The 16,516-nt window shown below is 43.4% G+C and overlaps 3 protein-coding genes across 6 annotated transcripts; 1 reads left to right on the top strand and 2 right to left on the bottom strand.

Moving 5' to 3' along the window:
• Window positions 1–132: 132 nt before the first annotated feature.
• LOC6726502 (ras-related protein Rab-35) lies at window positions 133–3,565 on the top strand. Its single transcript, XM_002107422.4, has 3 exons — window positions 133–1,121; window positions 1,806–2,105; window positions 2,228–3,565. The coding sequence occupies exons 1-3, from the start codon at window positions 1,070–1,072 to the stop codon at window positions 2,479–2,481; spliced, it is 606 nt and encodes a 201-aa protein (XP_002107458.1). The 5' UTR covers window positions 133–1,069; the 3' UTR covers window positions 2,482–3,565.
• An 874-nt stretch (window positions 3,566–4,439) lies between these two features.
• On the bottom strand, window positions 4,440–11,606 carry LOC6726501 (neurogenic locus notch homolog protein 1). Of its 3 annotated transcripts, none has more exons than XM_039296418.2 (6): window positions 11,450–11,606; window positions 9,519–9,696; window positions 9,008–9,276; window positions 8,809–8,890; window positions 5,131–5,747; window positions 4,440–4,862 (listed from the first exon to the last, which is right to left on the bottom strand). In XM_039296418.2, the coding sequence occupies exons 1-6, from the start codon at window positions 11,450–11,452 to the stop codon at window positions 4,653–4,655; spliced, it is 1,359 nt and encodes a 452-aa protein (XP_039152352.1). In that variant the 5' UTR covers window positions 11,453–11,606; the 3' UTR covers window positions 4,440–4,652. The 3 variants fall into 3 exon arrangements, with proteins under 3 accessions (XP_039152352.1, XP_039152355.1, XP_039152353.1); XM_039296421.2 differs by having other exon boundaries at window positions 9,008–9,246; window positions 9,630–9,696; XM_039296419.2 differs by having other exon boundaries at window positions 9,008–9,246; window positions 11,450–11,605.
• Window positions 11,607–15,810: 4,204 nt separating this feature from the next.
• On the bottom strand, window positions 15,811–16,437 carry LOC120285269. 2 transcript variants are annotated; one of them, XM_039296726.2, is made up of 2 exons: window positions 16,133–16,437; window positions 15,811–16,096 (listed from the first exon to the last, which is right to left on the bottom strand). In XM_039296726.2, the coding sequence occupies exons 1-2, from the start codon at window positions 16,327–16,329 to the stop codon at window positions 15,895–15,897; spliced, it is 399 nt and encodes a 132-aa protein (XP_039152660.1). In that variant the 5' UTR covers window positions 16,330–16,437; the 3' UTR covers window positions 15,811–15,894. The 2 variants fall into 2 exon arrangements, with proteins under 2 accessions (XP_039152660.1, XP_039152659.1); XM_039296725.2 differs by having other exon boundaries at window positions 15,813–16,430.
• Between the last annotated feature and the right edge of the window lie 79 nt (window positions 16,438–16,516).

Here is a 16,516-nt window from a genome sequence, read left to right as displayed (position 1 = left end):
TGCACATCGGGAATCGTAGTTAAAAAATTGTATACTATAAATTTATTTAACTAAATTTATGTATATAACGTATATTTAGTTAGAGAAAAATTCGACGTTATGCTCCGGTTGAATGAATCGATGGTTGTGGGGTACTATCTATCCTAAAGTATCGATAAGCATAAACATCGCATTTGGTTCCGTCTCTAGTGTGGGTGCGTTAGCAATAGTTTATCCAGAATATGAATTAAGCAGAATTAATCCGGAACGCCGACGCCCACAAATTCCCACAAATCGTCGTCCTTTCAGCGCTGCAAGAGCAACCCGGAAGCTGGAAAGTTCGAGACCGCCAAGAAGCCCAATATAAATTCAACAGTCAGCCAGAGCTTCACTCCTGTGTGTGTGTGCGTGCGTGCGTATGTGTTCGTGTGTTGTGTCTGTGCTGCAGTGTTGGAGAGAGCGAGACGCACGATTGCGAGGGAGTCGAGCTTTGCGAAAATTTGCCAGCCTATATTGAAGTATTTTCGGCACCAAATCGCCGTCTTATCCGCCAGCAAGCCATTGGATCTGATGGAAATGAGCCTGCCGCTCGAATTCTCTTCGCAAATCCGCTGATAAAGCAAAAGCTACAACTGCACCAGTAGAGCCAAAAAAAGTGAAACACACCTAATCAAAGGAAATTAAATAACAAGGCGGCGGCAACAACACTTACATAAATTAACTCGCAACGCAACAATACTAATAACTATAGCTTATCACACAGCAACAAAAACATCACCAGCAGCAACAACAACAGACCAGCAGCCAGAAAGAACAACAGCTTATCTCAGATATTCAGCCGGCTGCACTAGTGCGAGCGAGAGGGCCGTAGCTTGGGGCGAAAGGGAGGGCGCTTCCGAAAGAGAGCGAAAGAGAGAGAGAGCGAGTGAGCGCAGGGAGTGTGCTCCTGTGTGTGTGCGTGTGGGAGCAGGCAGCAGAAAAAAAGAAAACAAAAGTATATTTTGCATTGTTCGACGCGCCTAACTGTAAATATAAAAGCACTTGCAAAAACAAGGAAAAACACAGAAAAACAGCGAAAAAACGACGAAAAATGGCACGCGGCTTCGATCATCTGTTCAAGTTGCTAATAATCGGCGATAGCGGTGAGTTTCCCAGGCTTTCCCGTTTCCCACAGACCAGGTGCTTAAAAATAGCTAGCATCGCGTTGAAAATAGCAGGTGTAAATTGCAGTTTGTCCCCGATTCCCGATTCCTGGCCAAAAATGCAGTTGTGTCTCCACTTCCCTTTCGCATTGCTGCATCTAGCTACCATTTATGTATGTTACATTTGAAATGCTCACGCCAACATGGCGTATGAGTAATGTTGTTTTCAGTTTCCATAATACTTTCAACATTCGTCAGCTTCTTGTTTCTATACTCAATGTGTTAGGCATAGTCAACATGTGTTTGGTTGTACTAATTTTATGTACATATTTAATCTTAAATGCATAAGCACTTTATATCAGTCCTGTCCTCCTCCTCCTGAATATCTACATATTCATTTGGTCGTATTTCGAGCTTGTGCCAAAAGAAGGGTTGTCTGGTCCGCGGATCAGCAGTGTGATGCGGGCAAAACCAGGCTCATGACTAATGGTGACGCACTGGCAGGATATACAGCTTGATATGCGAGCAGCAGACCTGCTGCGGCGGTAACCGGAGCAGGAGAACACTCCCCGCTCCACAGCAATGTCATATGCCGAATGGGCCACTTGTACTTGTGTGTGTAGTAAAGATATCACATGATTGTAATACGAATCCCATTCCATCTTTCCATCTGATCCCCTGCAGGCGTGGGCAAGTCGTCGCTGCTTATCCGGTTCTCGGACGACACATTCTCGGGCAGTTACATCACCACCATCGGCGTGGACTTTAAGATCCGCACCGTGGACATCGAGGGCATGCGCGTCAAGCTGCAGATCTGGGACACGGCCGGGCAGGAGCGCTTTCGGACGATCACCAGCACCTACTACCGCGGCACCCACGGCGTCATCGTCGTCTACGACGTCACGAACGGCGAATCCTTCGCGAACGTCCGCCGCTGGCTGGAGGAGATCCAGAACAACTGCGACGTGGTTAAAAAAGTATTAGGTGAGCCTATACCGTATTGCGCATAGAATTGGTTGAAGTACTTGTTGGCTATGCCAAGCGGAGCTTAATTAGTGGGCAACTTACATTAGCGATGTATACTCACGTTTCGATTCCTCCAACAGTGGGCAACAAGAACGACGATCCGGACAGGAAGGTGGTCATTACCGAGGACGCGCAGCGGTTTGCGAAACAAATGGACATCGAGCTGTTCGAGACATCTGCCAAAGACAACATAAACGTGGAGAACATGTTCTTGTCGATCACGCGGCAGGTGCTCGACCACAAGCTGCGCACCTCCCCCAACGAGCAGCAGAAGGACACGCTCCATCTGAAGCCCAATCCCAAGGGCAGCAAGGGTGGGAAGTGCTGCAGGTGAAAGCGGCTCCGGCACGGGAGCTGGCATTGCAACTGGACCGACGGCGGCGGCGGCGGGACGGGAATCGGAACTGAAATTAGGACCAGGACCTGGATCAACTCCGGGGGCGGACGGAATCGTTGTGGGGGCGCGTAGTTTGTAGGGTTCTTGGCGTACGATGCGGCACACACACTCACTCACATAGACATAGCTAACACCACCAAACAACCAACAACAAGAAACCACACAAAACGAACAATACGAGACAACAAAACAAACAACACTCACCACCCACTAGAGACAACAATTTTTTTTGTTTTGTTTTTTTCCTCCTGAGTTTTATTCGGAATAATGCCAGATAGCCGTAAATTAAAGTGTAAAAGTGTAAAGCGCAATTAAATGTATTTAGCAATTTATATACATATTAATATATACATACATAAACAAAATTGAACAAATCGCATATTTATATACAAGAATATATTTATATTTCAAACGGAAAATTGTATTTACAATAACAAGAGCGACCGCAGGAACAGGCGCGAGGACGCAAACGCCTCGCTCGCTAGCTAAGCTACGAAACACATTTATAGAAATATATAAATATATACATAGATATACATATGTAGGGAGATAACACATCAAATTATGGCTTCCGATCGCGACTCTCCACTTTTCATACTCCTCCCATAGTTTTAAAATTTAAAAACGGAAGCTCTGATCTGTCGACTGACTACCAATCGCTAAAGACACGTTTTGAATGAATCCGGACATTTTATTAGCTTGGAGTGATGCTTTTAAACATTTTGTTGCACTAGAAACTGCCTTATTTGTTAAGATTTCATTTGATATTATTGCCGTCATTCCGTGATTGATTCAACAGGATAAAGTAAAGAACTTCAGGGACTGTTTCCAATTCATTTCGATTTGTTTGCTTACAATGAAAAACCTGGAACTGTCAGTAAACATGATTTGCAATGCAAATTTTCGAAAGATAAATAAAGTTTGTATTTATTCGAAACCGGGGAACCAATACTCCAATTCTCAGATATTACTTATGTACCCTCATCGGATAGAATAAAGATTGATCTTTGGAAAAACACGATTTCTTGCGCTCGGACTGTAATTCATATCCATGTTTAATCCATGTTTAATATGCCGAAAATGTAGCCACTTCTCATTTAAGTCCTTAGGCATTGCTGATTTTAAATTATTTTAAATATTTAATAAATTTGCAAACACGTTTGTTATTTATGGTAAGCTTCCCGATCTTAAAATTTTTGCCAGCTTTTAAAAGTAGTTGCATACTTTTCGGCGACTCTATGAAAAGAGTGAATGTATAACGTAGTAACGAAGCGCACTAGTATTTATATTTATTCTGGAACATCTCAGCGGAATTTCAGTTTCTTATCTAATTCAGAATGTACATTTTGTGGGAACCATATTTCCTATTAATTGGTTAGTTTTATTTATTTATTTTGAATTCCACACTAATCGATTTCGGTTCTAGGCACATAACTCCGAGTATATTTATATGTAAACCTTGAGCTATACCCAAAATTCAACATCCAATAACATCCTAGTTATGGGTTGGGTTGAAAAAAGCTTTCAGAAAGTCAGGCAAACTCATACTATGCACCAATATGAAACCTATATTTCATACCAACCAAAAGAAAACTATATATTTATATATATATAAATATATATATATAGATGTATATATTTATCGATAAAAATAAAGAAGGCAATTGGATTTTATAAAATGTTTGGTCTTTTGCGTTTAGCCGTTAAGATTTTGGGTTTGATTTCGGTACTAAGACAATGTTATATAATCTTTATACCTTTAAAATAGAATTTTGTTCCTTCTGCAGTATTTGAAAACAATTTGCTTAATTTTTTTATGATGTATGCAGTTTTTTGTTGTGCACGTAGTTTTGTGGCCAGAGTAGTGACTTGGATCCCAGTAAAACAGCAAATTGTTATTATTATTATTTACTGGTATTATTTATTGTTTTTCAACGCATTTTTTATCGCTTCTATTGGGGAGAGCACGAGGTTAGGGCAACGACTAGTACGGGAAGTGGGCAGATGCAGATAGACTGGTGCGGATTGGGATGGGGATTGGCTGGGCTGGGATGGTGACTGGTTTGGCAGGCAGTGCGGCTCCGGGACTGTACGACGCCCATCCCGCCTCAGTGGTACTTGGCCACGGGGAAGGTGCGCGTCTGGCGACAGGACACCAGGGCGTCGCCCGACTGTCCCTGTGGACAGCGGCAGACCGCCAGGTGGGCCTTGGGCTCGCAGCTGGCTCCAGTGGCACACTTGCCGATGCAGGGATCGATGCACTGGTAGTTGATGCAGGCGCGGTGGTCGGGGCACTCGTTGTTGCTCAGGCACTCACCCTGTGGACGAGGGTAGGTAGGTTAGTACAGAAGTTATGCCCCATTATCTTATCTTATCAAGAACTCTATTTAAAATCGAAATACGGACGAAATTTCGACATATTTGCCTTTTTCACTTAAAGGAGCGTTCGTCACTAGCTTGTAAGCTCTTTTTTGGTATAATCAATAAGTAGAAACAGCAGAAAGAATACTATCATTAGGATCACCGGCAGCGTTGTTGCCCAATCCGTATGATTGCCTATGATTGATGATTTGCCCAGTGACTCACCCGGGTGCAGTGGCTCAGCGGATTGCCGGTGTGGCCGGGCAGGCAGTTGCAGACGGGCCGCTCGCGACCGGTGTTGTCGTGTCCGGGCACGCAGATGGCATTGGTGCCGCACGGATTGGGGTCGCAGAGGTCCTCCTTGGTGAAGGGGCGGCAGCGCACGAAGGGGTCGCCGGTCATGTCGCGGGGGCAGCTGCAGACGGGGGTGAGGCCGCGCAGGTTGCAGTCGGCGCCGATGCCGCAGGCACCCTCGCAGGTGTTCTTGCAGATGCCGTAGAAGCAGGCGGGTCGTCCGGCCGGGCAGTCGGCATCGCCGTAGCACTCCGGGCGGCACTCCGTGTACGGGCTGCCAATGTAGCCCTTGGGGCACTCGCAGACCGCCCGGTGATTGCTGACCGTCCGGCAGGTGGCGCCAGTGCCGCACTGCCCGCAGGCCGGCACGCACTTGAAGTCGCTGGAGCACATGTCCCGGCTGCTGCAGTCGCCATCGTGGTCGCACTCGTGGCGACAGCCGCTCAGCGGATTGCCGACGTAGCCGTGGACGCAGGAGCAGGTGGGCACGCCGTTGATGATCTCGCACTTGGTGTTCACGCCGCACGGACTGGGATGGCACTGCTCCTCTGCGGAGTGGGAAGAGAGTTTAAAGTGTGGAAAGGGACGTGCACAGGGGTGCCGTAGAATCGCCCACCCAGCTGTCCGAAAGTATATTTTGAATGATAGATTCTCTTTCACACTTGGAACTATCAGTCCATGTCCATTAGGATGGTGGTACAATAAAATCAACAATTATAACATGTATTGCCAAGTTCAAGTGTCGATTTAGTTGACCCCACGAAAAGTTCCCATTCACCTTTCACCATCGATTGTGACCCCTGTCAACAGCCGCTGTTGCTGCCCCATTTTTGATTTATGCCGGGGTCATATGACTTGTGTTCCGGTCAAATCGGAAAAATACCTCCAGTGGAGCCCATAATTGGGCCGGCCACTCAAAGCGGGCAAATGGAAAATCATATTCAAATAGCCGGCGCTCATTTATGCGCATATTTTTGGTTTTTACCCATATTTTCTTTTATTTTGGCGCCAATTGTTGTTACTCGTCCTTCAAGATGATGATGATGATGATGATGGTGGTGGTGGTGGTGCGGTGAGCAAGTCAAGAAATTAGTTTGCGTTGTTTTCCGTTCCGATGGCAAAAGTTTCGCCATTATCAGGCCTTTTCTCTCACATTTCCTTTTGACATCATTTGCGAGAAGCTCCAGCAACTTTTCCGCGCCCGGAAAATGTATTGTAATGAAATGTGGAGTTTGTTTCGAAAATCGATTGCAAAACGTCTTTTGCAACGAAAGTGGAAAATGCTCGTCGGCGACATTAAATCGATGTATTGGTCGATTGTTTTTCCAACTACATCTGACCAAATAGTTATTTTTATTATTGTGGAATTAAATGAATGCATTTCATTTGTATTCCTGCACGGAATCTTTAAGGGAAATGTCCGTGAATGTTCTCAGATGGTCTGTAGCACGCCCAAAGGGAATTGCAACTGCATCTGCTCCCCAGGAACATGAATGGAAAAGAATCCGGAGTCCTTGGGGCGGCAGCAGGGAACATGGTGCATGGAGCAGGGAGCAGGGAATCCGAGCTCCTTACACTCCCCGTAGACTGTTCGTTTGCAATTATTGTTTCCAAGTCAGTTGCTAATTGGAAATGCAAATAAATATTGTATTTCAATGGGAATTGCACGCAAACGGAGGCCGGAGTAAAGGCAACACAGAAAGGGATTTAAGTGAAATCAAGAATATATATATATATGTGGAGGCCCAGTTAAGATGCAGAAATCGGAAAAGGGCGGGCAATGCCAGACCCTTGGACTCGACTCGAATCCCGAATGAGCAACCAACGGAGAAATGCAATTTATTGACGCCGGACAGCAATTGAAATTGGTTTCGAACCGACTTTATTTTAAGGAAATTCAAGCCAAAGATAATATTTAGCAGCTCAAGATTGGCGTTAAAAGTTAAGGGATACAGTAGATTCGTGGAGGAGTATGTAACAGTACATACTTTCCGGGTTAGAGTCGCTGCTTGATTGCCCTTTTGACCATGTCCGTTTGTCTGTCCGTTTCTCTGTCCGTTTCTCTGTCCGTATAGAAGAATGTGGATAACAAACAAGCAGGTCCTAGTGACTCACACTTTTGGAAAAGGTTTCAATTATGTGTATGTACTTTATTATTTATCTTGTCAATATTTATAGTTCAGAATTTCCTAGCAGGAACAACTTCAAGTAATGACGAAACTTGATTTGCCACTATTTATAGCAAGTTCTGAAATGTTACTATTCCCATTTATATCGGATAAATATTTAAGCCGAACAAATTACGTGCATTGCTCCAGTTTGTCGTTAAAGAGATAATGTTCTTCAATCAGTTTCTTGCAGTGTAGCCCCCTGGTGGATCAAGTTGTCGTCTCCCAGCGAAATTCCCAAGCCACTCGGCCGACCTGTGCTACCTGAATTCGCTGGCCGACCTGCGCAGCTTATGACCATAATCGGATGTTGACTGGGGCCACCTTTCGGTGCCGTCGGATTCCAGCTCTACTACGCTCGAATACGGATACTCGTTGGCCCTGGGAGCTCGCCCACTGCGTCCTTGATCTTGACAATTGCGAGGCGGAATGCTCTGCTAATTACCATAAAATTACAAAGGCCCCAAGTGCGATTCTGGCCGAATGTTGGGCGTTGGCCGCTGGCTTTGGATTATTATTATTATTATGATTATTATTATAATTCTGATTATCATTGAGCGCAAAATGTTATGCAAGCAAGGCAAACCCACACGCTGCCCAGAGGCCCAGCCCCTCGTTTTTGCCCATACCACTACATTTGGCCAAATTTGGCGATGCCAGTCGGATTTGCGACGTCATCTTGCCACGTATTTAGCACCTCTTTGGGCAGAAAGGGATTCGCGAGTGGGCTAATTAATCGATCCATGTCTATATCGATGCATTCCCGGAACAGTCAGTCAGTCGTATGCCCACCTTGCATGAATGCGATAAATATAAAACATGATAAACAACATGAGTTGTTTACAAATTGTTTACAAATATGTCGCGATCTATTATTTAGTTTGGTATTTATCTATAGGATCAGGCTTTGCAAAATGCGAATTTCCAAGTGCATTCGTGTATCCTCAATAAAATTCCACTCCTCTTGGTTCATCTCATTGTTATGTAGCTTAGTAAGGAAACCTGTTTGCCCTGATTTTATTCAAGTGGTCAAGGCTTATTTCTGGGCTTGGTTTCCACATCCACACTATGTACGTACATATATGACCCCTTGCATCTTTCAGCTACTTAAATGTTTAACCAGCTAAAGATACTAATCCATATATTCTTAGTACATAATCAGTGTAAAGAGAACTGAGAACTTTTAACTAATTTGATCATCTAATCGGGGGAAGGCTTTAAGTTGACCCTTACTACTATAAGTAGTGCATTTCTCCAGTTTCCAAATTAATTAATTAATACCTCGTGAAACGAAATACACAATGGCAGCGGATTGATTTCGACTGACATGGGAGCTGTGGAGCGAACGATTCTTATGACACCCCGCATTTTAATCGATTTTCCGCTCCGCCACGCCCACCCCGCGCCATGTGGGGGGCGGCTGTGGAGGTCAGGCACTTACCCGGATCGTTGAGGTGGCAGGCGTGGTAGGGGTCGCCATTGTAGCCGGCGGGGCAGCTGCACACGGCCACGTGGTTGCGGGCCTGGAAAGAGCGAGCGGAGGAGGCGGCGAGTGCCGTTGGTCAGAATGCGAGGGAATGCGGCAGAAGGTGGAGGAGTGCTGGGGACATAAAAGTCCCTCTGGCGGTGGCGGCACTTACGTCACAATTGGAGCCAATGCCGCAGGCACCCACGCAGGGATTAACGCAGCGATTGTCCTTGCACTGCAGGTTGCCGCGGCAGTCGACGTTGTCCAGGCACTCGCCGCGATTGCAGTGGGTGAGCGGATTACCGCTGAATCCGGGCGGGCACGAGCAGACGGGCCGTCCTCCGGAGGCCTCCTGGCACACGGCGTTCACGCCGCACGGGCTCCCGCTGCATCCGCTGCCGTAGGACTGCGCTGTGTGGGCGAGAGGAGAGGAGAGAGGCACTGGCGGTGAGGTGATGCACTGGTGCGCAGGTGAACTTGTGTCTCAATCTAAACTCTAATGCTACGCTACTACAATATATATTCGGTTAGGGGTTAGGGGTTAGCTACTGCAGATACATTTGAGGGGCGGGGTCAAGGGTCAGGGGTCAGGGTGCTGGCGGCGGTGCTCTCCTCCCATGTACATCGTGCTGGTGCGGTAAGACTACGAATACGGGATACTAATAGGCAAGCTGTGTAAATACCACGTGTGTAGACCGGATCTCTATAGACAACCCGCTGCAGGGATCGCCCATCGCCGTAGGTGTAGTAAGTGCGGTACGTGCAGTTCACGCAGCGCTTCCCCAGCTTTTTACCTGCGGCCAGTTGGGGCAAGGACGCGATGGCCACCGCCACCAGGGCCACGACCAGGAGCTGCTGCTGCTGCAAGAGAAGGATCAGCGGCGGTTAGTGCTTGAATCAAATTCAATACAATACCGATTCAAGATGAATGTAAAGTGAATATATTTGAATACTAACTTGAAGTAACTCTAAAAAAAAAGTATCTACACATTTAATTCAAGAGTTCTTATTAGGAACGAAACTAAGTAAGAGGCAAAAGTAATTCACAGATAAATGATGACATATCTGCGTCTATTTGATCACATTCAATCGAAGAGCCAGTTGAATGAAATGAGTTGGAACTGGATTGGGATTCATTCACTAAAGTATTCATATGAACAAACAACTCAATCGAATCACGCCCCCTTTGCCGGTTTATGTGTCATCGCATTCGAGTTCTGAAAAAGCCCAATAAACATGGCAAATTCGTTGATCCATCCGCTGTTTGGTGGCAAACATTGGACTGGTCAGTGGGATTCTGGTGGCTGACAGTAACCCGACACCATGTTTGGGCTAGCCGGGCATGGAGACGAGACGATCGAGATGATGATATGGCTTCGCGCTCAAGGTGGCGAATGACACATGGGTGATAAACTTGTTGTCCGCTTCTTTGGAAGCTCAATTCGGGCTAAAAACAATTATTCAAATCGGCATACAATAAGAATATGCAAATGTGGGTCGGCTGCCTTTTCGAATTACTCTGAATGACCAATATGGTAGTCCATGTTCCGATCAACTAAGTTGTCGATCATCACGTAAATGGTTCGGATGGATCCACCACCGAGGGAGGAAATTGGATTTCTTTAGTCGCACATTTTGCAGGGTGACTTATAATCAGATTACATTGCGCAAGGGAAGTGAATCATATCCATATTTGGTCTATGCTATAAATGGTATTATATACATTTAAATAATTGTTTTTGGAAAGGTGAGAACTAAATAGTTAACTATATTATGAAATGAAATGATCGGTTCTATATTGAAGTAGTTGAATAGGACGTAAAATCAATGCTTATATCATATAAGGTATCATTTCCTAAATTTGAATAATGAGCGAGTAAGTAAAAAGGTAAACAATTCAAATCTGTAGGACTTTTTCACTCTTCTGGCAATGGCAATTAAAATAACAAGCTATGCTGAAGTGGTAGAAACTAATTGGTTTGTGCTTTTGGCTTTGTGCACAAACAAATGAATAATGGGCTTGATGTTTACTTGGGCAGCTTAAAAAGCGTTGAGTGATTGATTGATCATCGCCAAAAAAATGGGAAGATAAAAGGCAGATCGAAGCCACTCAAATGAATAAACCGATCGTGGGCTTCAGAAACATTACGAGTATGTGGGAATATTTCTGGGTTCATTCGATGTATTTGCAAATCCATTCACTATTCATACTATTCGTCTAGCCGGAAGTAAATAGCAAATAGCTAAATTAAGTCCTTAGGTTGTGAAATGAATATTTCTGTCGTGTTTGCTTTAAGTACATCCATATTCCATTCACGTATCATTTACTGAATGCATATTTTATGTACTGCCTTTGTGCGTAACACAACACTCAAGTTTTCGCGATGAAGAAAATGAACAGCAAATAAATATTGAAGTTTAAATTTATATACTCATTCGTGATTCAGATTCTTTCCTTCAATCGAACCCATTTTTATTACGTTTATTAAATTGTTTATAAATTATCCAGCGTTGAAGGATTGCTTCAGTGTTTAGATGATTTAAAAAATATGTATATATTCCTTAACGCACGTTCATATACATCTAGATTTTGGCTTTTCCCACTGCAACTCACCATTTTTGGGGTTCAGTTCTTAGAAAACACTAGCACTACAGCAGATAAACAACGTAAAATAAAAAACAAAAAGTGTCAACTAATAAATGGTTGCGATTTCCACTTGGCACGCTTCGCTTTCAACTGAGTCGGCTTCTAGACGAGCTTGGGCTATTTATAAGGCCGCAGCTCTTAACTTGGCCGAGAAACAGCTGAGCGACGTTGGCGTCATCTCTCAGCTGCTCCGCTCTGCTCTGATCTGCTCACCTTCCCTTCCCGACTTCCCCGCCACCCCGCATCCACGACCCTTCCACTTACACAGTGAAAAAACTATAATATATAACTAAATTATATACCCTACTGGGTATATAACATCCAAAAGTTGATGTAATTACAAAATTAAGATCGGAATTTACCAAATTCATCAGCTTTTAAAATGAAAAATTAGTTAGTTAACCATTACATTTCCCATTACGTCTGCATAAGCTCGTTTTGCTAAACTAGAAACATTTCGAGTAACGAAAGCAGTACATCAAATCGCAGTATATCAAACTATAGTATATAACTTAATTATCTGGGTATATTACTCCTAATATGTATGTAACAACCAAAAGTTGATGTAATTAACAAAATGAAGATCGGAATTCGTCTGCATAAGCTCGTTTTGCTAAACTAGAAACATTTCGAGTAACGAAAGCAGTTCATCAAATCGTTGAAGTAGTTAATTTAGTTATTTATATTTGTCAGTTGGAAAACAATTTTTTCCAATGCACCAGCATTCTGGCTCATAACTCTGTTGACAAGCACGTTTTGCTGTTGACTTTGTATTGCGCTGCTCGATTTTAGCTAAAAATCATTTCAGTCCAAATCGCTTCTCACACTGAGTCATTCGCACACATATTTGTTTGCCTGGGCATCGGGCTATTAATAAACGCGTACTTGACGACTTTGCTTCGGATTGTTTTGGCCATGCCGGGGCTTTGATGGCCCGATTTCTGCGTGGGCCGCTGCATCCGAGTGCCGTGGGTCGAACTTGGCTGGGCTTCCTACTGAACCCGTCTCTGAACTTGGCTGAGAACGAAGAAATTGCCCACTTGACAATGGGCAGGTACGCGGATAATATATTTCTAGAAGCATCCAAAACTTTGGCATTTCAATTTACAAATCTATTATCCTGCTTAAGTGGAAGTGCTACAATTTATAACGATTCTTCAAACAGAATGTATCTTATCCGCACCGGATGCCTATTACTACTAACTGGGCGAAATATGGTCATTTCGCTAAGGTTTTTTTCATTCCTTCTTAATTGGGCATAAGATATTTGCTGGATAATCGTATTACAAAGTTAATTAACTTCACGAATTTGCATATTTTTCAATTTGAAAGATGTCGGAAATCGAGCAGAACAAAAAATCACCCATTTCCGTTCAAGTGGTAATCGAAAATATAAATATAAATAAATTAAAGAAAATAAAATAAGAAAAAACCTTAGAGGCCTTAATTATTTTTTCGATTAGCTTGAGGTATTCATAAACCAATTGGGTATTTCATTGAACATCTTCACCATCTCACTCTACCGTTTCTAAGTCCATTTTAATGGCTATTGAGTTTAAAATATATGAGCTTAGCAAGACCGGCTCCACTTTCATTCGATTTCAAAAAGAACGGATTAAACCCAAACGAATCTGCACTGGAATCGAGCCAATTAAAACGAGAATCTTGACTTCTGCTGGCTGCGTGGGCACTGGCTAGAATGAATAATAGAGATGCTTTGACCTATAGCCATAAGATAATGGCCATTTGGCAATTTGCAATCGACTACCATTTTCAAATGGAACGGCATCGTTGAATGGCATCGCTTAAGCTCGGCAAATCGAATCGATATGCGAATATTACAGATTAAACTGCAAATTGAAACGTACGCCAATTGGCCATAATTGAATGAGCATTCACCTGACGACCGCGACACTGGCACCTGTTCTTTTGGCCAACTTAATTATGCCGTCTTGGTCCACAAATCTCTGGGCCAACTTGGCTGCCCATGTTTTTCCTCCTTTGTTTCCAACAGCCAGCCAAGGTCGCGCGACAGGTTGCCCTGATGGATCAGGTTGTCCGGGATCTGGATCCCAAACTCCCTCCTCAAACTGCCTCCTCATAATTCATACCGCCCAATATCAATCATATTCCATCATGGTGCCTTGTGTGTGTTTTCGTGGGGTCTATTCTACTCCGGACGGGTCATTCCCGGCAGATTGCCATTGACAAATGTTTTATAATCAATTTGGCATTATTAATTTGAATACACACCACCTGCGAGCAACCATCGCCCCCCATCCTCACTGAATGCCCCATCTGGATGGGATGGCTTTTGAGGTGAAGCTTGGCCAAACTAAAATGTGGTTAGTCGAAGGGGTTTGGCAGAAGTGATGGGTTTAATTAATTACCTAAAAAAAGTGACGCCTATTCAGTAGAGCCATTCATCAATAAATAGTATCTAGTAAAGATTCGTATGGCATTTTTGATGACATGATTGAGATTCTTTTTCGATTTCTTGTTCGATTATAGATATCTTAAATGATCTTATCCATTAATAAAGACAAATAAGATAATCGATAAAATAATAAGTATAAGAATACTCTGCGTTAATTTTTGCAAAGAGCTTTATAGAATGAAGTTATCATTTAAAGATTTATGCGCAAACTGCAGCCGAGCAACTAACGTCAACATTACTGAAACTGCCCAGTTTTCCTGTCCCGGCAATAAATACATTGCAGGAGGTGGACAACAGGACAGCCTGGTTCATCTACAACAAACGCCATTATAATGGCTCCTTACATTCATCGACTGCTTAATCGACCCCTTCATACCAACCCCAACTAGCACGAACACAACTACGGAACGCAACCAAAGCTAAGTTATAAACTACGGATCCAAACCTGATGAAAGGAATTTGCGGAGGCTACGGGAGGAAATTAGCTTAGCTGCGGCTGAAGCCATGTCAACCTGCTCGGATTCTCAGAACAACGACAACTTTGCGAACGACAATCCAAGCCCGGCAATAAAAAAGAAAACGAAAACCCTACCGTTAAGCACATCCAACAAAACCAAAAGGCTACTTAAAGGCAAACTCGACCGAAACCAGATTTTTACCAGATCAAAACTAAAATCACGCTCATCTGATAACCTTTCCTTATCCCACAATTATCCTTATTTCGTAATAAATAACACTTCTAACTCCTAAAACATAAATGACTACTACAATGGAACATGAATGGATACCAGAACAACTACAGCGAATTACCAATGCTAATAAAACGAATCATCCCAAAAATCATCTCACTTCAAGAAACTTGAAAAAAAAACAAGAGAGAATGCTATAGTCGAGTTCCCCGACTATCAGATACCCGTTACTCAGCTAGTGGGAATGCGAACGCGAAATTTCATCATTTTTCTGGGATATCGATAGATATTGGGGAATAAAATGAGAAAAATTGTTTCAAACTGATCAAAAGTAGGTGTAAGCAAGGGCATGGCCAATGTGGTTTTGGTATAGCTGTAGAAATTTGCAAGATAAACAATAAGACGAAGAAAAATCTACACATTTTTCAAAAGTGTGAGCGTGGCAGTAGTGGGCGTGTCGAAAAGTTTTTTGGCAAACCGATAAAAGCTATAGAACTAATAAAAATATGAAAAAATTTCATATTTTGAAAAAAGTGTGAGCGTGGTAGTTTTGGGCGGCTTGGGGCCGTTAGAGTGGGCGTGGCAACATTGGGAAACAAACATGCGCTGCGTCTATGTCTCTAGAATCTGTATGCCTAATCTCAGCTCTCTTTCTAGCTTATATTGTTCTTGAGATCGAGAAGTTCATACGGACAGACAGACGGATGGACCAAATCGCCAGTACGACTCGGCTATTGATCCTGATCAAGAATATATATACTTAATATGGTCCAAAACGCTTTCTTCTACCACTTACATACTTTCGAACGAATCGAGCATACCCTTCTACTCTACAAATAACGGGTATAAAAATGTTTCACAGAATTTCCTAAATTTGTTATTTGCAAACATGCCAACTTTGAAGACACAGATCAACTGTGCGCACCTCAGCTGTGCTCCATTACCTTCGTTATCTCGGCAGAGAAGCTGCGTGAGCATCTAAGCTATCACCCCCCACCCCTTAAGGGATTACTCTCTTACTAGTTCTCCCGCGCAATTAAGTCGCTTATTAACACTGGCTTTCGTAACATTTGCATGCGCACATCGATGGAGAATCTCGTTCGCTAACATAAATAAACAATAATCGTTCGAAATCACTGCAGAAAAATCAATCCCCTTTTCATTTCTCGAAATAGATAATAACAAATTATTAATTATTATTATTATAATTATATTTATGCGTCAACACTAAGACTATTCGATAATACATTGGTATTTTGGGAGTAGGTTTACAGAAATCGCACATACTACTTCTTCTGCAAATGTAGATTTTTTTCTATTTCAACTCCGATTATATTCAGGAGACGATTGAATAACTGCCTATTACATTCGTCCTCATTCAGGGCAATCATCTCTTCCAGGTGTTTTATGTCCTCATCGATGCGCCCGCTCACTGTTCTAAAGTATTCTTCCTCGGCCTCTGCGGACTGCGAACCCTCCTTCTGGGTGGTCGATTCCTCCTGGGTGGGCGATTCCTTCTGGGTGGTCGATTCCTCCTGGGTGGGCGATTCCTTCTGGGTGGTCGATTCCTCCTGGGTGGGCGATTCCTTCTGGGTGGGCGATTCCTTCTGGGTATTCGATTCCTTCTGGGTGGGCGACTCACTCGACTGATCAGGATCGTCCTCCAACAAGAAGTCCTTGTTTCCAGTTTGGGTTGCATCCTCTTTCAATTTCTCTGCCATTTTTTAATTCCGTTGAGCACTGAAGCTTGTTTCTCATTCAAGTAGTGAAAGAAAGTGAACTCAGTCAATTCATTCACAGCGAAACGTAATCACAAGTGAAAGCAACTTGCATGCCAACTTGATCGAAAATCAATGTGGATTTTGAATGGTTCCTTTGAAATTAAGAAAGCTCAAATATAAAAGGGTT

Source organism: Drosophila simulans, chromosome X (genome assembly GCF_016746395.2).
Source record: "Drosophila simulans strain w501 chromosome X, Prin_Dsim_3.1, whole genome shotgun sequence".
NCBI classification, from domain to species: domain Eukaryota; kingdom Metazoa; phylum Arthropoda; class Insecta; order Diptera; family Drosophilidae; genus Drosophila; species Drosophila simulans.
This window is presented reverse-complemented; position numbering and strand designations above follow the sequence as displayed.